Source organism: Hibiscus syriacus, unplaced genomic scaffold, assembly GCF_006381635.1.
Source record: "Hibiscus syriacus cultivar Baekdansim isolate YM2019G1 unplaced genomic scaffold, ASM638163v2 tig00002919_pilon, whole genome shotgun sequence".
NCBI classification, from domain to species: Eukaryota; Viridiplantae; Streptophyta; class Magnoliopsida; order Malvales; family Malvaceae; genus Hibiscus; species Hibiscus syriacus.
In genome coordinates this window covers 765,805-792,335 of record NW_024061957.1, presented here as the reverse complement: position 1 = coordinate 792,335, position 26,531 = coordinate 765,805, and the positions used below count along the sequence as shown (strand labels likewise).

At 34.3% G+C, this 26,531-nt stretch overlaps 5 protein-coding genes across 6 annotated transcripts; 4 read left to right on the top strand and 1 right to left on the bottom strand.

Moving 5' to 3' along the window:
• Positions 1-344: 344 nt before the first annotated feature.
• Positions 345-6,282, bottom strand: LOC120164682 (subtilisin-like protease SBT5.3). Its single transcript, XM_039174349.1, has 11 exons — positions 6,181-6,282; positions 5,985-6,094; positions 5,797-5,894; positions 5,537-5,701; positions 4,834-4,942; positions 2,419-2,953; positions 2,080-2,177; positions 1,686-1,931; positions 1,485-1,599; positions 1,172-1,385; positions 345-1,062 (listed from the first exon to the last, which is right to left on the bottom strand). Exons 1-11 carry the CDS (start codon positions 6,268-6,270, stop codon positions 527-529), a joined length of 2,316 nt encoding a protein of 771 aa, XP_039030280.1. The 5' UTR covers positions 6,271-6,282; the 3' UTR covers positions 345-526.
• Positions 6,283-11,221: 4,939 nt separating this feature from the next.
• LOC120164667 (uncharacterized membrane protein At3g27390) lies at positions 11,222-15,406 on the top strand. 2 transcript variants are annotated; one of them, XM_039174331.1, is made up of 10 exons: positions 11,222-11,429; positions 11,620-11,728; positions 12,119-12,311; positions 12,895-13,031; positions 13,120-13,408; positions 13,501-13,607; positions 13,912-14,074; positions 14,148-14,343; positions 14,432-14,672; positions 14,953-15,406. In XM_039174331.1, exons 1-10 carry the CDS (start codon positions 11,336-11,338, stop codon positions 15,191-15,193), a joined length of 1,770 nt encoding a protein of 589 aa, XP_039030262.1. In that variant the 5' UTR covers positions 11,222-11,335; the 3' UTR covers positions 15,194-15,406. The 2 variants fall into 2 exon arrangements, with proteins under 2 accessions (XP_039030262.1, XP_039030269.1); XM_039174338.1 differs by lacking the exon at positions 12,119-12,311 and having other exon boundaries at positions 11,224-11,429.
• Positions 15,407-15,970: 564 nt separating this feature from the next.
• LOC120163509 lies at positions 15,971-16,904 on the top strand. Its single transcript, XM_039173434.1, has one exon. It carries the CDS (start codon positions 15,971-15,973, stop codon positions 16,898-16,900), a length of 930 nt encoding a protein of 309 aa, XP_039029365.1. The 3' UTR covers positions 16,901-16,904.
• A 313-nt stretch (positions 16,905-17,217) lies between these two features.
• LOC120164633 lies at positions 17,218-19,684 on the top strand. The gene is made up of 4 exons (XM_039174306.1): positions 17,218-17,398; positions 17,481-17,562; positions 18,768-19,166; positions 19,386-19,684. Exons 1-4 carry the CDS (start codon positions 17,220-17,222, stop codon positions 19,524-19,526), a joined length of 801 nt encoding a protein of 266 aa, XP_039030237.1. The 5' UTR covers positions 17,218-17,219; the 3' UTR covers positions 19,527-19,684.
• A 946-nt stretch (positions 19,685-20,630) lies between these two features.
• Positions 20,631-24,981, top strand: LOC120163501 (zinc finger protein CONSTANS-LIKE 9-like). The gene is made up of 4 exons (XM_039173430.1): positions 20,631-20,643; positions 22,875-23,155; positions 23,749-24,053; positions 24,335-24,981. The coding sequence occupies exons 1-4, from the start codon at positions 20,631-20,633 to the stop codon at positions 24,462-24,464; spliced, it is 729 nt and encodes a 242-aa protein (XP_039029361.1). The 3' UTR covers positions 24,465-24,981.
• Positions 24,982-26,531: the final 1,550 nt, after the last annotated feature.

Here is a 26,531-nt window from a genome sequence, read left to right as displayed (position 1 = left end):
GTGCTGAATGATTCAAATACTGAATGATTCAGAGGCTCTGGATGAATTAGCTCTGAATGTGACATGCTGTTTGTTTACTGACTCTGAATCATTCAGAATGTACTCCTGTGCTGAATCATTCAGTATTGTTTTGTTGAATCAGTCAGCACTGAATCATTCAGAGGTGCGAAACAGACACACTGAATGCTGAACGGTTCAGCATTCAGTGTTGAATGATTCCATTAAGAGGTAAACAAACAGCCCCTTAAACCATTTTTATCCAAATATATATTTGTTAAACTTAAAACGGAAAAATTAACCCAAAATATATCAGAAAAGGAAAGGAAACATAGAGAAACGTCTCGTTAATCAAACTGGATTTCATTTTGCTAATAATTATTGTTTTAGTCAAATATTACAGCAAGGGCCCTGAAGAATAATATAGAACACATTGAAGGCCATGCTAAAAGCAAATACATATAGGATTGAATCCAGAGATTTAAACTTAAAGCTATGAGAGCTATTTTTTAAACAAACCTTCTATGGTTTAGGCTGCCTTCACTACTATAGGACTCCTTACATAGTGTACACCATCTGACCATATCAACTGCCCATATACATATTCCTTGACTGCATCAGCGTTCTTAACTTTCAGGCTAACCTTGAATGTCTTCTCTTCACCAACCTTTTTGAACTTCAATTTTCTCGGCTTAACATAAACCGATATCCCCATCGGTTTCCGCACTTGAGCTCTGTAAGTGCCTGGTGATCCTACATTTTTAACAGTCCTAGTCACTGTGATGGATCCAACGAGTTTAGGGATGGTGATTGAAGGGTAGTTAAAGTTGGCAAGATTGATTGAACCACGGCACTTGTAGGGTTTCTGTGAGAACGCTGATATTAGTGTTTCGTTGTACCCTAATGTGCATAGAAACTTTAGGTAATCCTTAGCGGTTAAGTCATAAACGAGGCCCGGATCCATAGCCCGGTTTGGTTGTACATGTCCTGCTCCATAGCTGAATGGTCCGGCTTCGATGTATGATGCGTTTAGGATCGGCTCATGTGAGTTATCCAACGTGGTTGCTGCAACATCGGGGGAGAAACAGTTAGGGATTATTCTGCAATCATAATCTGAATGGAATTTCAAGAACCGGAAACTGAACGTTTCTTGTTGTAGGACCAGGTTTCTTACCGCTGGTCATGATAGCTGATTTGATTGCTGCAGGACTCCACTTAGGATAAAGGGATTTAAGAAGGCCAACAATTCCTGAAACATGAGGACATGACATCGAAGTGCCTGATACAGAGTTGAACTGAACTCGGCGCTTGTCGAAATCTTCATTTGTTGGCCCTTCTGCTCCTGTATAGGCAGCTATTACACTCACTCCTGGTGCAGTGATATCGGGCTGAATATAGAATGCAAAGTACTGAGTATCAGATACAATTTAGCAGATTAATTACTAGGGGGGGGGAAATGAAAAACTGTAGCTGCTAGTAGCAAGTACCTTGAGGATCTCAGGCGTGATGGTATTGGGTCCCTTTGATGAAAATGCTGCCATGAAGGGGGCTGGCTTTGTGCCAATTTGGGTGGTTACAGGTGTAATACGAGCCATGGGATGCCTGTTCATGTGTAGTCCGTGAATTCATGAGGATCTATTGTTATATAAGCTAACAATATGCCTATATTTATTGATTCTCACACTTACTTTGTTGATTTTATGTAAGCGAAAACTGCGAGACCATCGGTGTAGTTGATATGTGAAGCTGGGAGGAGATGAGCGTCGGCGATAATTTCATTCCCTGTGAGATTGTTGTTAGCAAGAATCATGCCAATAGCACCAGCCAGAGCTGCTTGCTCACCCTTGTCCACTCTAGCATTCTGCCCTCGAAGACAAACCAGTATCTTTCCTGCTGCCTTTTTAGGATCAATGGCACCAGCCTGACATAATGTTCTGCATAATGTATTCAAATCAGCATGTTTGTATGTATGTACAGAAGAGATCAAGAAGCAAAAATACATATAATACAGACTGAAGTGTGTTAGAACAGTAGGTATAACTGAAACCAAGGTACCACTATTTAGAAGTGATCTATCCTTACGCGTTTTCAATCGATGCATTCGCCAACTTAACATCTGCTGCACTAATAAGTGGGAAGAACTTCTTGCCTGGCAAAACTTTATCTGATAAACTTTGTCCCTTCAGAAATGAAATAAGTATTGCTAAGTTCCAAGCATTTTATGAACCAGAAATCTTAAGTCGTAGTAATTCCTCTCTATTTTGGTGTTTAATTTTGTATTGCACTGGATACTTATGTTGCTACTCATTTTTCTATTTGTATCTGATCTGCATTTTGACTTATGTTCAACAATATTTATCATCTTCCTCAAATTTCCATTTGATTTTCAGTAACTAGACTTGAAAGGAGGGGGAATGTAACCTTGAAGCGCATATTGTTGCCGAGGACAACAATACTAGAAAACTCCCTATCCATGGTGCTGGCTCCGACCGTGATCTGCCATGGTGCAATATTGGAGACAGTTCCATCAGCAGGTCCTGAATTTCCAGCCGAGCAGACGACAACTATTCCATGCTTGATAGCATGAAAAGAACCAATCGCGACACTGTCATTGAAAAAGGCAGTGGGTTCTCCTCCCAGTGACACAGACAGCACATCGACACCATCATGAATGGCCACGTCAAAAGCTGCCAATATATCTGCATCAAAGCATTCATTCCCGGAAACCGGTGGCCAGCACACCTTGTATGCTGCTACTCTGGCTCTAGGCGATCCACCTTTTGCGGTTCCTTTACCGAAGCCGAAAACACTTGCCTTGGCTACCATGTTACCTCCAGCAGTCGATAAGGTATGCGTTCCATGACCTTCTTTATCGCGTGGTGTATCGAATGACGAGTTGAGTTTGCCAACAGTAGCAGCATAGCCTTTGTTGAAATACCTTGCTCCAATTAGCTTCCTTTAAACAAAAATCCAACAATTTAGGCACTAACATGGTTTAGAAATACATGGAAAAAACATGTACTTTCATTACAAATAAACTTAAATTTTAATTCAGATACCGACACAAACCTAAACTACCTCCAGGAAAAGGGATAATAGCTTATTCCAGGATCGAAAAGACACCATAATAAGACAGTTGCAGGTAACATTTCAACCCAAAAGAAAAAAGAGGAAAACAGATCTGACCAATGACAGCAAGGGAATTTCAGAATGAGAGAAAGATGTTTTTGCATCAATATTTTGTGCACTTGCAAGTTGCAAGTGTAGCAGTGCACGCATGCATGTTCCATACAAGCAGCCAGAAGCTTTGTGTCACGATCCATGCACTTACTCAAGCCCGATCATTGAGCCTCGGCCAGTGACACTTTGCTTCTAACGAGGAAAAATGAACCATATTTAAGGGATCTATAATATGCTGGCTCAATAATTGTGTCTCAAAGGGTTTTTTTTGGATTTGTAGAAGAACAAGAACCCACATCTTAAGTATCCAATGGTTACCAAATTCTATGATATCTGATATACATATATATAATATTATGAAGCATAAACAATTCTTTGATGTCTTGCTTTTAGGCAACAATGTGCAAGGATATCAGATAAAAATATTCTGTCTGTAGTGCCTGGATGGAAGGCTAATACTAATTACCTCATTGTTCGAAATTTTCAGACATGTAGTAATAAACTAAGCATAAATTTTCAGACTACTGTCAGTTTGTAGGAATTTTTTTTTGATAATATACACTAAACAACAAAAAGAATTATTAGTATTGAAATCATACTCCATTGCAATACAGAGAGAGAACTTAGATAAAGCATAAACTTTCAAGGTAGATTTACATAGAAAAACAAGCCAAGAACTTAAAATTGCTCATGTACCAACAAAAACACATAACATGAAATTTTAAAGCGAGTTATTTTCATTGACAGATGTGAGGGAGAAAAAAAGGTAATAAAAGAATCTTATCTAGAAATTATCCATTTACAGACATCATTTTTTTGGAGTACAAATGAAGAAGTTTAAGGGGGGAAAAGGAGGTGACTTTGAACAAGTTTAAGATTCAAATTTCAACACAGGCAGATTTTTTCAGTATTCATAAACTGTAACCTCTTTGGAATCATTGTTAGACAGATTTAAGTGTTACAGACATTCGTGCAGCACAAATTTGTTCAATATTTTATAGGTTTTTTAATGCGTTCGGAGGATCATATTCCGTACTCATATCTAAATAGATGTTGAACCAGAGCGCGTACAAAAGCTTGAAAAGAAAATGAAGAGTCATTGGAATTGTAAAACCCGTTTGTGTCTCCTAAAGAAAAGTGACAACCCTTTTCTTATTTATGTGAAGTTTAGAATTTAGATAATACTTTTTTTTTATTCCCAAACTCTCAGAGAAAGTGGTACCCTCAGCATGAAATTCCAAATGGTTATGCTTTTTATATTTATTTCTGATATTGGTCCATCCCCACCACCAAATTGGAACTGAAGATTCCTACATTACCTAAAATTACTTCTGCAGTCCGCACACATGACGGATCCTTTCTGGGTTGAAAACGATGGACACATTAGGCCAATTAAGGCATACATTAATGACAAATTATGAAGATACCAAGTATTTCTATTAAGGGCATTTTGCTTAACAAAAGAGATCACAACCACCTCTTAAAACTGGGTTCATGATAAAACCATTAAAAGCAAGTGGGTACCTGGGCATAGTCCGCACTAAATTTCAAGGTAAAAAGACAAAATCAACAACATCATCCTTGGAAAAAGTAAACCCACGGCCATGGGCGTGGGTTGAAAGGTGGGGGTAGGAGAAAGCTAAAAAAAATACAGACCTGTTGCAGTGAAATCCGGCATCTTTGTGATTTTGACAAATTCCCTTCCATTTTGAAGGAATCGGTCCATACCCATCATCGCTGAAGCTTTTTGATTCAGGCCAAACACCTTAGAAATGAAAAAGAAAATCCCCATTCTTCAGCATGCGTTAAAGGCTATGAATATCAAAACCTTTACTAAAATACAAGCAAATATGGGCTATGCATCTTTGGTTTCTTGTTCTGTACCACCACGTTTCAATCCTTATCCACCTACTATTTTAAGGGTTCCAAGCCATTTTCTACTTCACATTAGGTGTTTGATTATTTTTTTAAGAACTCTTATCAATGGAACAGCTCCATTAGACTAACATAGACTCATGGTTGGCAACATAAGTAAAAAGAAAATGCTCTGGACGTCATGCATGAACATGGGGTGGGGCTAGTCAAATTGTAGTTTTTTTTCTAATACCAATACTTAATTCCATCGTTATTGAAAACAAAACCCTTTTTTCTTATTTTAATAAGTTTTCAAATTAAAAATTATTAGTATGCTAGATCCAATCTGTATTCATTTATGAGTTTTGTCATATGGGGACGAAGTTAACTCATAAAACAGACAAAAACTGGTTTTAATAAATACTTAGATTCAAAGCGAAGGCGAAGAATCCGCGACTTAATCTAGTTAGTTTATGCAATTATTATTACGAGAAAAGTGTCTCACCAGTGTCAAGGTTTCCGATAATGGTATCTTCACCATATCTGGTTTTGTTCCAGATTGAGTTCGATGCAACGAAACCGTTTTGCTCCAAGCCAAGGAATTCCCAGGATCGAGTTGTGTGCAGTTTTCTTCCCTTGTTCAAGAACACTGAAACGACTTTAGGGTGCCCTGCCATTGGAGTTCAACACAAAATCACACAATTGGAAAAAAAAACAGTAGTTTCTGGGGAGAAATGAACTGAAGAAATAAAAATGAAGCTTTACTTGCAATCTCAGCTGCTACTTCATCGTCTAAATTCGCAGCGAAACCATTGATGTGTCTCGTATAAGAGTAAAAGATAGCTTCTCGAGCATGCTCATGGCTGAAAACAAATCATCCATGATGTTAAAAACAAAAGGCTTCAAATATGTTTACTGAACAAAGTCAGCTGAAAGTCCCATTTACGATTTACCTTCCGAGGAATGTTCGGAGAAAATCGTAGTGAGAATCCGTCACAGCATCCAGATCAACTGATGGAGATTCGATTCCATGCGAATGTCCTCCCAAGTATACCACATAGGACTACAACAAACATATGCAAATTTTCATCATCTCATTTTGCATCAATGGAAGGGAAAAAAAAGGGTGCTTGAATCGAAAATGCTTACCCTTTTGGCGGCAAATGTAGGCGTCTGTAAGAGGGAGAAAACAATGAAGGTAACCAAGCAAAGGGTAGCATTTGAAAGTCTCATTTGCATTGGCTGCTGCTTGCTCTGTATCACCTGTGTTTCACCTCTATGCTTCTCTATATAACAAGAAGACTGGAACAGGGTGTTTGGAGTTAAGATATTGTTTTTGAAATTACTAAAAGAAAATCATATATTAATTTTCAGTCATAATGTAAGCTTAATTTTGACTTTATTAAATGTCACTTCCATGCGGACTTTGACAACTGGATTTATTTTCAATTGCATTATGAATATTAACAAAATAATGTGTATACAGTGTATTTTGACCTTAATCGTATACAGTGTGTATGCGGGTGATGACATAATTGACAATTATGAACTGACAAACATGAGGGGAAATATATATATATTGAGCATCAGTGATGGCCTGATGGGAAGGCAGTGTGGCCTTGGATTTGGGACCAAGAGGGTTCGAGTCTGAGTCAGCTGGCCGTCCGTTGTGGCCATTTCAACACTCGTATCTTTGGACAAGATAAAATCTCTCCTTCAGAGGCCAAGATCTGTGTATCAGAGGGCCCTTGAAAGAAACTTTCCTTTATCTTCTTCAGAATTTTCGGGGGAGAAATAAGTGTTTATTTCAGGTAAAGTTTATGATGGTACTCTTTTTGTGTTGTACTTGAGAGGAGGAGAAGCATGTCGTCTCTTTAATTTAGTTTTCAGGGGACAGTATATTGGGGCGATCAACCGTACTAGTATGTTGATCCACTAAATTATGTTTTTGTACCCCACGGCAGTCATTCCCGGTTCTCATTTTAAAGTTTTTTTAATTGAAAATTGATTAAAAGAACTGTCATCAGTCGTTAGATTTTGATCACATTTTCATATGAAAGAGCTGCACCAAAGGTTGGAATCCATCAAATTGTATCCACTTAAGTCATTAGTCATTCCCTATATGTACCGGTTGGATTTTTGGACATGATATTGTTACACTACTTTTTAATTATATGAATTCCACTTCTATAGATTAACTTATAATCACCTGACTAATGAGTATATTAAGTGATCTCATTGGTTAAAGACTATATAATTTTCTTTGAAAGTCTTAAATTTATGCAACTGTATTAATGGATGTGTGCATTATTAATGATTAAGAAAGATTCTTAATAATTATCACCTTATAATCATCATGGACTTTTAAAAAAAATCATTTAACTGATGATGTTAAATTTAATAAATTATAATTAGTATAAATAATAAGGTCTATAAATAAATTAAAGATAAAATCAGTCTGTTGCAATAATCTCAAGTTAAGGTGGAAAAGAATGGTAATTTTTATTTATTTATTTTAGATATACATATTATGTATTGATGTAAATGACCATCCAGCTCAGTTAGTAGAACACAAAATTCTTAACTTTTAGGTCGTGGGATCGAGTCTCACGGAGGGCATTTTATAATACGGAGGTCTCCTACGGAAACTGCTCTCAACCTGGTGTTGGTGCAGCCTACTATCTTACCTCCCTTACCCCATACATATGGGAAAAAAGGGACAACCAAAATATTATATATTGACGGTGGAAAACTCATTCCACAAATGAAATTGTATGATTGTTTTATATCTTTTAATTATATTAAAGAAAGCATATTATAATTAAACAACTTTTTTATAGAATAATATTTTATCGATAATGTATTAAATAAGTTATTTATTTTTATTATGTATATATAAAAGAGTTTGAAGTCCACGCAGGCCAGGCCAGGCCGACGACTCCTTGAGATATTGACCAACTATTTGTATTGTAATACAAGGATTGAGTTTCAGGCTGCGTCGGTCGTTAGCCTAAAAAACCCGAATATATCAAAGTCAGTTAAATCGTCACGGGCCAATTCAGGTTCACACTGGTCCAACAATGCCATCCCACTTGCCACATCCTGATAACTTCATGACTCATTTATATGACATTTTTCAGTTAAAGTCCGTTACAAATATATTATATTTAGAAAATTTTATAACGTTCGTCGAGTATGGATGAACACCGTTAACTATAAGTATTATTAAATTAATTTATAAAATGTTTAATTATAAATTACTAAATGTATAATTATAAATTAATAAAAAATCTAAATGTAATTTAATTAAATTACAATATTATAAAGCATTAGTTTTTAAGGTAAATTATATCATTGACCACCTAACTATTTACATCTTTTACTTTAACCACCAATTTTTTAATTTTGTCAATCAGGTCACCTACCTATTTAAATCTTGTCAATCAAGCCACCTGCAGGTAAATATTAACAGAGGAGATGGCATGACAGTTAATAAAATTTGTATAATTACACATTTAGTCCTCATTACTTACACATTCTATTAATTTGGTCTTAACTTTTCTTTAATTCAATAATTTTATTTCTTAATCTGATGATGACATGTGTCACTGTGTGATTGGATTTTTTATTATTTTTTATTTAATAAATTTTTGTCCAATCAAAGGGTGCCATGTGTCACCAATTTAATGAATGAAAATAAATAAAATCAATAATCGTGGGGTTTAAACCTGGGACGTAAGCCGAAAAATTGAATGCCATAACCACTAAGCTGAACTACTAAATTTGTTTAGTATACAGAACATAATCTATATAATTTATAATATATTTAATGGTAATAAATGACCTTATAAAAGACTCAAACATAAAATAATTGAATAGTATGAAAATATAAAATATATATAAACAAATATTATAATTGATTAATAAATAAATATGTTTTATTTATATTTTAAAGCACATTTAATGTAAAAATTAAAATAAAAGTGAATTTAATATGTTATAATTGAAATATATCACTTTACATATTTTAAATTAATAAATTTTCTTTATTATCTTAATTTTATTGAACTAAAATGTATCGTACCTTATAATTTAAAATATTAGAACGTCGATCGGATTATAATCTTATTTAACAACTCTATATTAAAATAGACTAATTCAATAAAATCAAATTTCTCCTAAAATTTTCTTCAAATATATAATGAATAAATAATAAAATATAAAATTCTTATTCTAACCGGGATATAAACAAATCAATGCATAAGTTAAAATACTTACTACGATAAGCCCTCCAACTATCAGGAAAATTCTAAGTCAACGAATATCTCCGTTGTATTTCAATTATAATATATTAATATTTTTTATTTTTTATTAAAATGATTTAAAATAGAAATAAAATACATTCACATATTATGGCGTGATAGATTTTTCATTTGAATGGTGCAACTCAGTGGTTGAGGTGTTTGCTTCCTTTGGGTTCAAACCCCACCAGCAGTTGTTATTGATTCAATTTATTTTATATTCATTAAATTGATGACACGTGTCACCATTTGATTGAATAGAAAAATTATTAAATTAAATAAAAATATTAAGAAAAAAAAGATCCAATCAGATGGTGACGTATTGCGGAGGACTAAATGTGTACTTATACAAATTTTATTAATTGCCACGTCATCTCATTCGTTAATATTTAACGACACGTGGTTTGATTGACAAGATTTAAATAGTAGGTGACCCGATTGACAAAATTAAAAAATTGGTAGTTAAAGTAAAAAGGATAAATAGTTAGGTGATCAATGATATAGTTTACCCTAAAAACTAATGTTTTATAAATATTGTATTTTAGTTAGATTACATTTAGATTTTTAACTAATCTATAATTATACGTTTAATACTTTGTAATTTAACATTTTATAAATTAACTTAATAGTATTCATCATTAACGATGTTCATTCTATTTGCCGACCACTCTATAGTCTTTTCTCTTCATTCTATTCCCTCCCTGCACTTCTCCTAGTCTCTTTCCTTAGCCACACTTAGCTTTTAAACCCCCCACAAGTTTACATATTTATACATTCAGTTATGGGTTGCTAGAGAGAAAGAAGTAAAAACAGTGGGAGAACGGAGCTTAAATTTCTTCCAGACATACCTCTGCACCAGATGTTGTGTTGTCTGTTAGCCGATGATAGAAGTGTATGTCATTTCATGTACTGATTTTTTCGTTTTGTACACAAGATGTTCCAACTCTCTTTCATCATGCACCAATCATTGAATCGAATGTCGAAGTATTTTCAATAATTAAATCGAGGGAGACAAAACTTGAATTTGAATTTTGACAGGAAAGAGAAAGAGAAGGAACGAAACGGGCGAGAGTAGTTACCCCGCCTGGCTCCCTGAATGCCAACTATGGATGCTGTCGATAAGTAGGTCTGCACTTCCTAGTTGGCATCGGAGGAGTCGGGCAGATCTTGCATACCAACTTACATTTTTGTATATCATCATTTCACTACACACGGAGAAACAAGACGTGGTGAAGGAAGAGATGCCAAGGTGGTGGATCGGTGCACATTTGACTTCAAAAAGATTTTTTAATTTTTTTAAAAGATGGAATATATATATATTCGTATAAAAAAAACTAATAAAGAATAAAATAACTACCACTTCTAAGGACTATTAGTTTGCGTTCCAAACCAATAGATTTATCTTGTATACGTAGTCTTTTCTGTCTTCAAAATATGAGTAACAATAAATTTAGAAACAATAATTATAATATCATGAGTTTGATTTCAGTGATTGTATTCATTCAAATTAATAGATTATTTCGATAAAATTTGAGGTTTAGTTTTTGTATTTTGATAAAGAATGAAATTTAGGTGTTTTATTTGTTGCGAATATTAAGTAAACTAATAGAATTATGAGTTGAGGAAATTATCAACCGTTAATATTTGCAACGTTGGACAAATCCAGCGGCAAAAGTCGGTTGGTTCCCACCAAAAGCATGATCTCCGGGGAGGTGTCAATGTCACCCACCTCCTCAGTCCTCACCTCGCCACGTGTCCAACGCACCATCTTCTCTTGCCACGTAGTTCCTTACACTTTCTCCCTATGCTCCTGCTCCCACTTTTAACCCGTGTTGTCTTCTGCTTTTTCTCAATATATTTTTACTTTATTAGGGAAAGGAAAGGAAAGAACTCAACACAATCGCCACCACTTTGAACAATAACAGACGGTTAAAAACGCAGGATACTTTTATTCCATTATTGCCCTTCAGACGTCTCCAAAACCTTACTGCAACCAAACAACCATGGAGGTCCCCTCGGGGTTCTTAGCTAAACTATGGAGCTTTGTTTCATTCCTTCCCTTCTTTTCTTTGCTCTTTATCCTCGGCCTTCTCAAAGGTAATTTACAAAACAGGTTAGGAACAATAAAAGCAATCATGAAACAAAAATACAGAAGAACATATTTAGTTCATGATTTTAAAAACTTGTGCAGATTACTGAAATGGATGGTTAGATAAGTGATCAGTTCAAAAATGGATTTCTTATTTAGTTTTTGCTTCTTCTTCTTTTCAATTTGTTCTGTTAACAGCTGCATTCATTGGTCCAGTCGCGTTGATGATTATCTTGGCCGGGAATTCAGCGGTGGCAGTTGGGCTTTGGCCTGCACATTTTATATGGACTTACTTCACTGTAGCAAGGTTTGATTCTTTGGATTTCAATTTCCTTACATGTAACCCTTTAAATTCCAAGCAGGACGGATTCAAAACTTTTTTGTTTGTTAGGGGAGACAAACTTCTAAAATTTTAGAGAGAATAAAGTTATAAAATTTTAATGGCGAAAACATATTATCAATATAAAATATAAAGAAATATTTAAATTATATGATAATTTGAAATTTTTAGGAATTAAATAGCTTTTGGGTTCTAGCCTTTTCTGTCATTGATATACGTAGCATGTTGCCAGTCACATTGAAATGCAGTGTCTGCAATAGAAAAGTAGCTGCTACTGCAGTTAGAATATATGATTCGTGGACGTAGAGAATGTTTGTGTTGTGTCCTTATTTCTGTTTCTTCGACTTGTAATTTTAGAACAAAGAGGCTGGGACTGGCTCTAAAGATCGTGGTTCTAGTATCGTTGATTGTACCGCTGGTTCTCTGGCTGGTCGTAGCTGTTGTTGGAAGCCTTTTAGGTGGGATAGGGTATGGATTTTTCACTCCCCTTATTGCAACTTTTGAGGCCTCTGGGCAGAATGCCATTGACAAATGCCACCACTGCTTTGCTGTGAGTTGCTTTTCTCCTTCTTCATTTTTGTCTGCTTCTTTTGCAAGCTACCTGCCACAGAATTTTGTGTTAATTCTTTCTATTAAAATTTTAGTTTAGTTCCATTACTAATAAGCATTATATTATTGTAGAACTTTTCCTATATCTTCCATTCTAGCATGAATAATGTTATACTTACAACTAGGATGAAAATAAATTGGCCATTCAGGTTGTCAAATGAGTTTAAAAATGAAAAGGAATGTGTATGCCTGCATATTTCATTCAATCAAAATGCCTTCTGGACCATGTGTCTGATACTTGAATTAAGATGGCATGTCCAACTATATCCTTACAACACAATTATGTTGTTTTCTCTCTTTCTTTTTTGTTCCGAAAATGTCTATAATTATTAACACTTATAACATATATGATTATTCAACTATAACTTTCGCACGATGTATGAAATATTGTCTTGGTCTGCTAGTTTAGTCTCATGACTGATATGTATTTTAAATTAGTTTGGGAACATTTTGTCCAGTCTGTTATTTGCATGCAACATACTTCATTTAAACAATAAAATGGTAGCTTAGTAATTGCATGGCAGGATGGTTGTTTGTCCACCATTAAAGGAAGCTGCACTGTGGTGACGGACTTTACGGATTTCTGCTTCCACTCATACTTCTCCTACATGGATGAGCTAAGTGAAAAAATGTCCTCGGATGAGAAGCCCATGGATATAAAGTAAGAGCTTCCCTTCTTAAGCTTTGCTCTGTACCAGTCAATAAATATAAGTAAACTCTTGGGATTTATTCCATTTTGTTCTTGCAAGGTTATTGAAATTGCCAGGTTGTTTGTTGGTTGGCTTGATTGGCATGTTAGTTGATGTGCCTTTGATTACAGCTGTTACTCTATGGAAAAGCCCATATATGCTGTTCCAAGGATGGAAAAGGCTGTTTGAAGATTTAATTGGTCGGGAAGGGCCGTTCTTAGAGACGGTGTGCGTTCCCTTTGCCGGTTTAGCAATACTTTTATGGCCTTTGGCTGTTGTGGGAGCTGTCGTAGGAGCTATAATTGCAAGCTTCTTTCTGGGGATTTACGCAGGAGTTATCATTCATCAGGTCCGAAAAAGTTCCTTTCTCAGTTTTTATGCTCTCACCTATTTTGTTTCAATTGGTTTCAAGTTCTGTCTAACCTATTTGTTAAATTCCAGGAAGATTCACTTCACTTGGGTTTTTCCTATATTATATCTGTTGTTTCTCTATTTGATGAGTATGTAAACGATTTACTCTACTTGAGGGAAGGATCCTGCCTGCCCAGGTACAGCATGTGTTAATGTTCTTTATTTTAATCACTGGAAGAACCATGCATGTTCCTCCTATGCATGCTTTGACTTTTCATTTTTCTTGAAGTGCTCGTGTCCAATACCATATTCGAACATGGTGTGGCTGCATATTCATCCTATTACCCTTCAATTATTTAAAAACTTCGAAAAAATTAAATATATCCAACGCTCACACTCAAGTCCTAGGAACATTGTGTTCCTCGTTACTCCTAAGATTGTCTTCCTTTTATTTTTACACATCTCTTGATTGTGATTATGAAACATGCTTTTGACAGCCAGGCCCAAATATCGTAGAAACATGGGCCATAACCCTGATATCGAGAAGGTTAATGATAACCGTTACAATGAACTGGAGAGTAAAGGTGAGGTGTCCAGCAAAAAACTTGTTTCAGAAAACTCGAGAACATTGAAGTGGGCTATTCAACACTATAGACCTATGCAGGTCAACTCTATGACCTATAATACAAAATTAGTGTTTAATATAAAAGAACTCAATTAGGTTCGATATTTTACAGGTATGGGACTGGCTTTTTAAATCCTGTGAGGTGAATGGTAGGAGACTCCTCCATGACGGCCTAATAACTATCAAGGACATCGAGGAATGCATTGTCAAGGGAAATTGTAGAAAGTTGGGTATAAAACTACATGCTTGGTCCATTTTACAGTGTTTGCTGACATCAGTTAAGAGTGACTCCTCTGGTTTATTGATCAGTATGTGCCTTATTCTCACTTTCTTAAGACCGGCATTATGGAGGATATTAGGGTTACAATCATATTATTGTGTGATTGAATTTCCCAGGTGACAACGCAGAATTAACGAGGAGTAATATGCCAAGGGATAAGGTGTTCGAATGGTTCATTGGACCACTCTTTATAATGAAAGAGCAATTAAAGAAACTCGAATTAGATGAAAGTGAAGAAGCTTGCCTGAGGAAGCTGGTTATGGAATGCAAAAATGAGACACCGGAGGACTGGAATGATGCAGGTTTTCCATCTGATGATAATGTCAGGAGAGCACAGCTTCAAGCAATAATTAGAAGGTAAAATAAAAGGCTATATCAGTAAACCAAACAATTCTTCAGCTGGTCGACTGATATTTTCATTTGCTCATCTGATTGTGCATGATAAACCATTATGTAGCATGCTAAATGATCTTTTTATTTGCTCAACTGGTCGACTGATCTTTTCATTTGCTCATCTGATTGCGCATGATAAACCATTATGTGGCATGCTACTTGGTAGTTGGAACCATAACCTCAGCTTTTAGTTTTCAAACTTGTTATCCTCATCGGCCATCATGCCATTTTTGTTTTTCGACAGATTGCAGGGAATTGTAGCTTCCATGTCCCGGATACCAACATTCCGTCGTCGGTTTAGGAATTTGGTGAAGTTATTATACATAGAGGCTGTTCAGGCTGATGCTTCAGCCCATCATATTGGAGGAATCCTAAAATCTAGACATGGTGGCGGGAGATCCTCTGGAAAGGGAAATAAGAAAGATAGATATGAAAACGATGATGCAGTAGTGAATAAAGCAGCTGCAAATGAGGATCTAGTGTAAATGAACCTTTGCATAGTTTAAATTTATTGTAGAATATAGGTGAAAATGTTTAGACAAAATATGTAAGAATCAGTTCCTGGATCATCTACAGTTTCTGTAAATGTAGAAAAACATGACAATGAAGGTGTTTGTTGCAGTAAAAAAGAAAAACAGGCATATTTGCATATCACAGACACCTCATTCCAAGCTATAACTGTTGCAGGTCATTGTAACATTGACTATGATGTTCATGTCAGCCAGAAAATTGAAACCTAGCTTGTCTGGCAGCTGGAAATATCTCGGGCGTTCATTGATTTTTTTAAAAAGGGCAAACTCAGACTATATATTGCAAATTGGTTTCGAGGAAATTTTCGACGTCCCCTAGTTTCGGACACCTTTTTTTGCTTACAACCTTTGGATGGAGATTTTCACTCCATGGAGAGACAAAGTTCCCTGTCTGTTCGTTCATTCTGTCTCTTCCCAAAGAAAACCACAATTTCTGCTAAAAACAGAACCAGCATGCTCACGGATTTCTCTTCTGCAATTTTGTTTTCGCAGAACCTGTTATTATTTCTAACCCCATCGTTCATAAGCTAAGATTCCAGGTCCCTTTAACCCTTGAAACTTTCCAACACAAGGTAACGTTGTTTTCTCCCCTCTATAATATATATTGGGTTATATATAGGTATATACAATCCTGGGAAATATTTTTACAATGAGATCAGATCAGATCAGATGCAGTGGAACTGAATCATTAGAAGTTTTTTCATGAAAAATAAATAAAATTTGCATTTACAAATGGCATTTCATTTCCCCTTGAGAGCTCACTCAATTGGAAGCTCGTCGTATTATGCAGAAAGAGTAACCAGAGAACCTCACCCGCAGACTAACAATAAAAACGCTCAGACCACCGTTACATTGGTGTACCAGACGAATATAGTCGGCTATTATCGGAACGTCAAGGTTTTGTGGTGCAAGAACGTAATGAACCCTTCTCTCAGCATCATGGTGAATAGCACGCAAGGGAATTTCCAATACTCCTGCAAGACCGATCTTAAGCTTTGGCATTTCTGGGGCAAAATAGGGTGCAAGTCCTTTGAGGTTGAAGGGAGTCAAGTGGACGTTTACTGGGATCTTCAGTCCGCTAAATTCATCAGCGGCCCCGAACCGGTCTCGGATTACTACATCGTGTTAGTTGCTCATGAGGAGGTGGTTTTGTTATTAGGGGATTACAAGAAAAAAGCGTACAAGAGAACGAAATCGAGACCGGCTTTGGTTGAACCTCTCCTGATTTACAGGAAGGAAAACATGTTCGCCAAGAAAAGCTTCACGACCCGAGCTAGATTCGATGAAAAAAACAGAGAACATGACATCGTTGTTGAGAGTTCAATAACTGGAATAAAAGACCCTGAAATGTGGATCAGCATGGAAGGTGTAGTTTTGGTTAATGTCAGGAATTTGCAATGGAAATTCAGAGGGAACCAGACCGTTCTGGTTGATAAGCAACCGGTTCAAGTCATGTGGGATGTCCATGACTGGTTGTTCAGCAACCTTGGTACCGCCCAATGTGTGTTTATATTCAATCCGGTGATGGCCGAAGCGGAGAGTGACAAAGAAGGAAGTAGCCACGGAGGAGACAGTGACAGTGGAAGCAAGTATTATTCTACACTAGGCGTCGACAATACATCGGAATTCAGCCTGTTCCTTTATGCCTGGAAGATTGAGTGAAAATATCGAAGCAAAATGTTCATTAAAAAGTTACCTCTTTTAATAGTTAACAAATCAAGAATAGAACGATAATTATGATCCTAATTGACTCATTAGTCATTATAGCACAAACTGTGAGTGACATAAAGGATCGGACCAAAACTATTTGAAAATATGAGGATGAAATTGAATAAAAAGGAAACTTAGCAGGGTAAGAAAACAATATACTCTTTTTATTTTGTTTTATTGTTCTCCAAGAAAACCCTCTTAAGTGAAGAACTATTGCCATTTCCTTTTCTCCCCGTCATCGCCATCGCCATCGAGCAAATTTACTCTTTCCATGGATCTAGAGGATAATCTGGAATCACTCTCACTCGAAAACAGGGAAGAATCCCAAAGTGGAAAGTTATGGAGATTAAAGGTAGCTTCGAATGTGTTCTTCGTTTACCAAGACGAAGATGGGTTCGGAAATGCCATTGCCCGTGCTCTCAATCCTACTCCTCACCCTTACAGTAAAGTGTAAGTCCCTTCTCTCTTTCTCAGTCTCTCTTTGGTTGATTTTCATTGAAAACCCGTATTTTCAATGTTTATATGTTTTCAGCTTCGAGGTATTGAATTTGGATTTCGGGGATGTAAAATTGAATGGCTCTGTTACTCAATTGAGAGATAAAGACGATTTGAAGGTACTGTTTCCTTCCTTTAGCCATTAATATCGAGACCCATTTATTTGAATTACAGCTATTGTTATCGGTTAATGTAGTTTTGTGGATTAAGTGAGGAATTTGTAGAGCTACTTCATTTTTAGAGTGTTTGGTTTCTGGTGAAATAAGAGTAAAAGAGGACTGCCTATTTTGATATCGTTGTTTACTAATCTGAAAGGGTAAAAGCTCATTAGGAAGGGAGCCTGATGTAACCCTCTTTTCACCAGTGAGCCCGCCCCATTTATTTGAATTACAGCTATTGTTATCGGTTAATGTAGTTTTGTGGATTAAGTGAGGAATTTGTATAGCTACTTCATTTTTAGAGTGTTTGGCTTCTGGTGAAATAAGAGTAAAAGAGGACTGCCTATTTTGATATCGTTGTTTACTAATCTGAAAGGGTAAAAGCTCATTAGGAAGGGAGCCTGATGTAACCCTCTTTTCACCAGTGAGCCCGCGCTATCTACATAAACATGAGATTTTCGAGTTGACTCAAGTCTAGGCTTTGAATTTTCCCTTGTGGCTAATTTTGAAAAGGTTTTCCCACTGGATTGATGGTTTCTTAGTTGCTGGTCCATGTATATTCCTCTGTTATGATATTATCATATTATTTTTAAACAAGGAAATAGAATGAGATTTTCTAGCTTTTACTGGCTAAGGATGAAGAATGTGATTTCAGGAGTTGTAGAACAAGAGACATAATCTCAACTTAGGATAGAAATAGATTTAATGAGTGAACTGAATAGTAGCTGTCACCATTTTCTTTTTAATCCTTCTTTTTGTTGGTGTTGTGTACCTGACAGTCTTAGTGGTTTAGCAATCATCTTTGTGAAGGAATGGCTTCTATCAAGGCCATTCATCTTCAAGTATGGGAGTATCAAATCCACTGAATCACTACCCCCTAAAATATCACTTGATTGTTCTCTTTGCTGCGTGAGGTGTCCGGTAGGATGGGGAAGTGTAAGGAGTGGAAGGAAAAACTTCTTCCTTTCCACCCTATCCGTAATTTAGGAGGGAGGTAAATGAAAGCATTTGTATTTTGTACTATTCAACATAAATAAACAATTTTAATCGGAACTGTACCAAACACATTGAAAGTTCTATTCTTTACCTCCATTTTCCTTCCTTCTTACCAAACATAGTCAAAGTGCATATTTGTGGAACTTATTTTTCCCTTAACTCGATTGCAGGCAACAATGGTAATGTTAGATCATTTGGAGCCACCAGTACTGCCTCATGTTATATATTCAGTGCTGACTAAAATTGCAGATGCTGAGCACATGTCATCTGCTGTGCCCACTATTATAGCCCCTTTTCTTGTACCGGCGTCAAAGCTTAAGGTGGAAGGTAGATTGTTGACAATGAATAGTGGCAAAGTTCCTCTTTATGGTATCCAAGTAGGTCCTGAGACTAATGTAAGTCGAGTCATTGCTTCCAAAACTCAGAAGCCACCTCCATCTTTGCAAATTCATTACGAGCCTGTAGCCTGCTTTCTTCACCTGGTCCGTGCTGCAAACTTGCCAACTTCTATTATAGTCGGCCAAAGAAGCCAAAGCCCATTTAATAAAGCTTTAACTGAGGACATACAGGTATTCATTATTTTTTCCAATATTAAGCAAATGTGGTTATTAAAGTGTGGCTTGCTTCAATAGAATAAGCTAGAAATGATGTTAGAAAGCATATTCATATTCATTCATACCATGCACCGCTTGTTAATTGGTTTCATTTTCCCCCCTTTTGCATGCTAAGGGGGTTTTGAGATTAATATCGATCTATACTCAATATATTTCTGGGGAATGATTTTTCAGACCCTCTGTGAGATTGGTGAGCTTGCAGCAAGTGCCACTGGGATGTACTTCCAGGGAGAAGAAACCAAAACTAATTGGATTCCAACAGCGAAGGCAGCAAGCGGTGGTGGTGGAGAGCCATGGCGCGCATTCTATGGTTAAATGTTTTAGGTTCTTGCAGGAACCAGAAACTGAGAATTAACATGTGAGTGGGTGCATATTGTAGTAAAAACTAGGGCCCCTGTTTGTCGGATATAATACAAATTGCAGTCAGCAGTGGCTTAAAATAGTTGAAAGATGATCTTATGTGTTCCATATTTGTCGGATGAATCATACAAGAAGGAAGTTTAGTGCCTGAGAGGTGTTCAACATGTTGATATGTGATCTAACATGTTTCTTGAATGATTGTCTGACTGACCCCATCTACTATTTCTTTTAGGTTATCCGGATGCATTTTGTACTTTTTTAAAATGTAATATCTTTTTTTGCTTTATAAACTGAGAGTTCTATTTTAATAACTTGCATATAATTCCTTAAATCGTTCTTATTTACTGACGAGATTAGCTTATCTTTCCTTTGAAAATGGAAAAGAGTGGGAAATTCGATTTAGTTGTTCAGGTGTTTGCATCGTTGTTTGTTAAATATAAATGACAGGACCACATGTGTTTATGGCGTGGACCATTTAAGCCATTGTTGGATGTTGAATGGGGTTTTTCAAGAATTTATATTTGGGTGGTCGTACACTGGAAAATTTTGTTGTGCTGTCATGGTACGAAGATATGTCAATTTCAAGATAAGATTAAGCCCACATTAATAATCTCTTGCTCTGGTTTTGGTATCAGTCTGTGTTCATCATATAAATTGATTTTTTATACTTTTTATTAAAATTTGCGTTTGGTGCTTTGCACATTAAAAAAATTAATTTTTAACGTTAAAAAAACTATCACTAGAAAAACAATTGTTCATTTTTTTTACTTTTCATATTTAATTTTTTTTTAATTTGATTTCTCAATTTTCTTGTCACTATATCACTATTTACTTAATGATATTATTACTAGGGATTTATCTTTTTTTAAAAATTTAAAAAGCCTCGAAAATCCTTTATATTTGTGAATTGTCCCTAATTTTTTCTCCAACTTGTAACGTAGTTTTAGAATTTCTTTTATTTTTTGAGGTTGGAGGATTTTTTTTTTATAAATCCCAACAATGGAAAGGTGGGGGAAAGATTAAACGAGTAGTGTATTATGACTTCATATTAATCAGATGATGGAGACTGTAGGTTAGATTCATTTTTATCTGTTTTTTAGGTTGAATTTTTCTGAATTTTTAGGAAAATTTGATAAATTTAAATTGATATAATAATAAGAAACTTTGAAATGAGTTTATCGATGTCTAAGGTGATAAAAATAAGATATAAGGATACGATGGTTTCGATAATCATATGATATAAATCATCCTCAAAGATATTTGATTAGAATGATAATAGAAAAAAATGATAAAAGGGATAACATGTGCCTTTGAACTAAAAAAACTCATATTAGTAAAAATAAAAACAAATCATATAACCATGATGTTTTTTGATGTAACGCCGATATGATAAATTGAAATAATTCAAAAATTGGATAGTTTTTTAAAGTTAAATGACTAAAACAAAATATAGTAAAAAATAAATGATGAAAATTGTAGTTTATCCTACAAAATAATATTAAATACTAAATATATTGTCACTGTTGGTGTTGTGCTTATTATTTAAGTATATCTTTAGCTTTACGTTTGAGGTTGTTGTCTTGTCTAATTGGATTTGAAGTACTTGCCTCCACCTTAAGCATTTTTTAATTTAAGTTTCATATTTTATTAGTGAAATTAATAATATAGTTATATATATTTTAAAATTTTAAATATAATAATTTCACGTTGTATCTCGAAATATTTTTTTAATTAAAGTCGGCATTAAGTTTTCTTACTTTAACCAAACATAACTTATAAATAAATTAATAGTAAACTTTCTTCTTATAACACCAATAATATTAAAAAAGACTGGAGGCTAACTATTTCTTAAATTATTTTTTAGAAGAGTGTATATTCTTATTATAGAATTTAAAAATATATATCGATATTTAAATTTAACATCTTATTTTAAATGCGTTTTTCTTTTTAAAAGATTAAGTTAATTTTTAAACTTTTATTTCTCATATTATTCTAATATTTTTTATAGTGGTGTTGTGTATGCAACACACGATAACCTATGATTTTGTTACAAGGTTAATATTGCAAATTTATTATTTTTTTTAGAAAAATATTTAAAAAAATCAAAATAATAAATATAATGATATTTAAATTCCAAATGGGTGTGTTTTTACAAAAATCCAGAAATTTATAGTTCATTCGAGGAAACCTGATATCAATGGACCTTTAATCATCGATGTTTATTGATATTTATAGAATCGATTTAAATAATTAAAAATAAAGGTAAAATTGATAAAGAAAATAATTTCATTAAATAATCAGATTCGAAAAATTAAAAATCATTTTTATTAATTATTTATTAACACTAAAAGTATTTTCTAGTTATTTTCAATTAAGTCGATAACTTATGATTAGATAAAAAAAATAAAGCTTTTTCAAACAAATTAAATACTAATTTGAGTGAGTAGTGAATATATATTTATAAAATGCGAATAATTGAATATACAAAAAGGACAGGGTCCCACTTTGCTTTCCTCTCCAATTTTGCGCTTTTATTTGTTTTGATTTATGTTTTCTTCCGATTGAATACTTAGTTTTCTCTCTCTTTACACTTTTTCTCAGCTTATGCCATCACATTTCCTAATATAACTTGTATCTCAGTATCTCAGTATCTCCTGCTTGCATAAACTGAAAGCACGGGATCAAAAAATTATAAGAAAATAATAGTGAGGATGGACAGATAGAGGGAGTGAGAAATTGTGGAAAGCTCATTCTCCCCTTATGTTTTCTCTTCTATTCTGAAGGTAAATTTCTTTTTTTTTTTCCTTTTTTTTTGCTTCTTAATTTGATTTTCCTTTCTGGGTATTTTTCTTTTCTTCACTTAATTTTGATTTTGGATTTTCTTTTTTTCTTTTTGGATTTTAATTATGGAGTTTGCATCTTTGGATTAAAGTTCAATATTTTCCTCTGATTTACGTTAAATCTTTTACCTTTTTTGGATATTAGACTGTTTCATTTTATATGCTTTGAAATTGAATTAGTTTTGCTTATAATTATTTTTCTTGGAATGCTTATTCCCCTACCTGTTCCTTTTTATTAAGACTTTTTTTGTCATTTTTTCTCTTAATTTTATTTCACTGTTTTAGTCGTGATGGATGACTCTAAAATTTGATTGGTGTGTGTGTGTGTGTGTGTGTTTTGGATTTTCTTATTCTCTTGTTCGCATTGATTTCTTGGTGCTTAAAACTGTTTACTTTTTGGCTGTGACCATAACATTATAGAGACTTTTCCCCTTGATGGTTGGAGTTTGGTTGACTATTTGAGAGACGATATGTTTCATTTTGGGAACTTTTTCTAATTCTTACTTTGTTAATTTGCAGTCACCTTGCCCTCAAACAAAGTGTGAAGGAGTTTGTGAAGACGATCTGTATGATGACTTCAATATGGATGAAATTGATTTGAACCTTGAAAAATATGAAGAACTCTTTGGGGTAACTCTCAATCATTCAGAAGAACTTTTCGAGAATGGTCGAATTGATAGCTTATTTGGGACAAAGGCCATGTCTGCTACTGATTACTACTGTCAGGGTGCAGTGGCTGCCGAGGTTCTCTCATCTCTTTTCTTTTTTCTTTATGGTATCTGTATCATCTTTTTCTCTGATAGTAATATTACCATTTCTTAGATGTTATGTTTTTGTTTCCTGGTTTTCTTAAATATATTTCAGCTATTAGTTTTTCCCATTCTGTTACTCGGAGTTTATTTTGGTAGGGGTATTAATTTCATCAATAAACTTGATTTTCATGAAGTTTACTGTCCATTTGTTGATGTTCATTTTGAATAGCCACCAAAGGATCATATCCCTTGGGTCAGAAGCATCTAGATGAAATCAATAACATTGATTTTCTGATATGACCAATGTACCAAAAGGAAGTTGATTATATAGCCATTTTTGGTAGGTTTCCTTAAGTAGTATACTAGTACTTGATCTTTCAGTGTCGTCTTCTTCTTGTGAAATATGCATATGTGAAAATGTTTTTTTACGAAAGTTGGAGTTTTAATGTGCTTGAAAATTAATTTTTTTTGTTTCATCTCCCTTAGGAAACTTACTAAGGAATCATCCATAACGGGAAACCCTGAAAATATCAAGTTTCTATTCAGCAGATGTTCTTATGATTGTAATTAAATATTCTTTTCCAGGGCTCATCCCGTGGACTAGTGAATGCAATCAAGCCAGCATGCAGCAATGCCGCGTCTGCTGATTCCATGTTGAGAAGTAAAACCGATTCAATTTTGTATTTTCTTGCAAGGCAGGACCATTCAAGCTTCTCCTTTTCTGGCCTTACTGGAGAGAGTAGCCGAGGAGATTACCAAGATTGTGGGGCCTCGTCAGTGCTTCTCACGGGACAACCCCCTTGGGGTCCTCAGTCTGCCGAGGGCTCCTTCCCATCGGCTACTCGAAGTGATGCTGTCATGCGTTACAAGGAAAAGAAGAAGACACGGAAGTAAGTATATGCCGGTAACCTATTTCTCAGTATTGTTATCTGTAATCTGTGCATTTTAGTTACTAATCCTGCCATTGGAGGAGTCCATTTCACTGTAGTGCTCTCAAGTAAGCAAATCTGAAATTGCATACCAATGTCTGCATCTGTGAGTATTTATCAACAATCGATCAGGAAGGTCAATATAGAATCTATATCATGGGTCTTTTTAACTTATTATTTTACTTCTAGTCTTGTGTGCAATCACCATTTATATGTTCAATGTCATCCGTATTTCATGATAGGTTTGAAAAGCGAGTCAGATATGCCTCTCGGAAAGAAAGGGCCGATGTGCGAAAGCGTGCGAAAGGACGCTTTGTCAAAGCTGGTGGTGCCTATGATTATGATCCACTGAACCCAACTCGAAGCTGCTGAGAGTACAACCTACAACTATGCTTAGAACAAGTAACACCGGATGTTATTTGGATACAAAAAATACCATGAATAAATTTGTTGGTCCTGGTTGTCCATCACCATAAAAGATCCACGGATTGTGGCCTCATTCACAAGATCTGCCTTGATCGCCTTTGCTGCCATATTACGTCCGAGAAAAGTTCACCTGCTCAAAGTCATTTGTTTGTTCAGTGTCGAACTGAAAATACTTCCGGATACTCCAAGCCATGAATATGCTCTCAGTGTTCATGTTAGACAAAGTATATACTTCTGTTCTCAGCCCTCTGTAAAATCTGTTGCTGTTGCCATTGACACTGCTAATAATTCTCAATTCGCCGTGACATGCAAATGAGCATGCAGCTATAGTTTTGCTCTTTCTTCTTTAATTTTTTTTAAATGTTTATCCTAATGACGTGTATAGCCATAGATATTTGCAGAGTTGCAGTTGAGAGACTGGAAACTTGCAATTGTAATATTTTCTCTTCTGGCGTATAACAAAGGATTTAATAATATGCACTTAGAATCAAATTCATATTACCAAAAACACGTGGTCCAATTTGTTCGTAGCAACACACTGTTTTACCGTTGTTGAGTTGGCTACTGCATTTCGAAACCCTAAAATCTAGCATGCTTAAAACACAATGAATACAGCAAAAAGATGTTATAAAAGTTGTAGTAGGAGAGTGAATATTTCTGGTTGCGCGAGTAACATGATCGATCCAAAGAAAGGCTAGATGAAGTGTATCAATGTAATTGAGTTGCATAAAAGTTATACTAATAATTATTAATGTCTTAATGTTTTTATTTTGTTTTATATTATATTTTATTTTTAATATATATCAATACTAAAAAGTACATATTGTCAGAAAAAAGAGAGAAGCACGTGAACTTGAAGTAAAGGAACAAAATAAATCAACTCAAAATAAATCAAATCGATAGTATTATCATCTAACAAAATATACCGATGATTGGTAAAGTGCAATACTTTTTTAATAATAATAAATAAATAATATAACTTTAACGTTAAGTGACGACAATGATTTTTTAATTGATTACTAATTATTTCGTTTCTTTAATATTAAACGGTCACATCGATACTTTTTGATTGATAACAGATCATTTCATTTTTTATTATGATTATAAATAATAAGTATTTTTTTTTTATTTTTTAACGTATAAACTCTTATATTTAATAAGAAAATATATTAATATGTTCTTCATCGTTGATGGTTTTAAAAATATTTTAAAATTTAAAAATATTTTGAATAATAATAAATAATATAATGTTAATGTTAAGTGACGACATCGGTGCTTTTTAACTTGACGCTGATTATTTTATTTCTTTAATATTATACGGTGAGAATGATGTCTTTTGATCGACGACCAACTATTATTATTTTTTATTCTAATTATAAGTAACAAATATTAATTATTTTTATTATTTCTTTTTTCTATTTTTTATTTTTCTTAACGTATAAACTTTTATATTTAATAAAAATATATATTAATATGTTCTTCATCTTTGCTAATCGTAAAAATAACTTAACTCTACAAATACTTTTGAATAATAATAAATAACATAACTTTTAATTGGTCACTAACTATTAAAAGGTGACAATGATTTTTTTTTTATTGATGACCCATCATTTCATTTTTAATTATGATTATAAATAATAAGTACTTATTATTTTTATTATCTCATTTTTCAATTTTTTTGTTCTTCTTAACATATAAATAGTAAGTATTTATTAGAGTATTTTCAGCAATTTTGTCATTCATTCTCTGTTACCTTAATCAACTTCTCGAACTGACATTTATTTTCAACAATTTTTTTATTTTTTTAATAATTTAAAGTGATTAAAAAATAATATCTATTTAGAATTTTTCTCAACTACTTATAATACACACACGCTCACTGACATAACTGTTTGAATTCAAAATATTATTTGGAACTAAAGGTTTTTTTTATATAAAAGTTTAGGTCAAGAGTGACTCCCCAATACAGAGTCAATGTATACTTAAGATTCAATTAAGATTTACATAAAAATT

Coding starts and splice junctions, on each gene's coding strand:
- LOC120164682 (XM_039174349.1), bottom strand. CDS start 6,270: ATGCAAATGAGACTTTCAAATGCTACCCTTTGCTTGGTTACCTTCATT. Junction 5,702..5,796: donor AGTAGCAGCTGAGATTGCAA/GTAAAGCTTCAT, acceptor CTCCAATGGCAG/GGCACCCTAAAGTCGTTTCA. Junction 1,063..1,171: donor ATCAGCTATCATGACCAGCG/GTAAGAAACCTG, acceptor CCGATGTTGCAG/CAACCACGTTGGATAACTCA.
- LOC120164667 (XM_039174331.1), top strand. CDS start 11,336: ATGGAGGTCCCCTCGGGGTTCTTAGCTAAACTATGGAGCTTTGTTTCA. Junction 12,312..12,894: donor AATGCCACCACTGCTTTGCT/GTGAGTTGCTTT, acceptor ATTGCATGGCAG/GATGGTTGTTTGTCCACCAT. Junction 13,409..13,500: donor CAGGAGTTATCATTCATCAG/GTCCGAAAAAGT, acceptor GTTAAATTCCAG/GAAGATTCACTTCACTTGGG.
- LOC120163509 (XM_039173434.1), top strand. CDS start 15,971: ATGGCATTTCATTTCCCCTTGAGAGCTCACTCAATTGGAAGCTCGTCG.
- LOC120164633 (XM_039174306.1), top strand. CDS start 17,220: ATGGATCTAGAGGATAATCTGGAATCACTCTCACTCGAAAACAGGGAA. Junction 17,563..18,767: donor GAGATAAAGACGATTTGAAG/GTACTGTTTCCT, acceptor ACTCGATTGCAG/GCAACAATGGTAATGTTAGA. Junction 19,167..19,385: donor CTTTAACTGAGGACATACAG/GTATTCATTATT, acceptor ATGATTTTTCAG/ACCCTCTGTGAGATTGGTGA.
- LOC120163501 (XM_039173430.1), top strand. Junction 23,156..23,748: donor AGGGTGCAGTGGCTGCCGAG/GTTCTCTCATCT, acceptor ATTCTTTTCCAG/GGCTCATCCCGTGGACTAGT. Junction 24,054..24,334: donor GAAAAGAAGAAGACACGGAA/GTAAGTATATGC, acceptor ATTTCATGATAG/GTTTGAAAAGCGAGTCAGAT.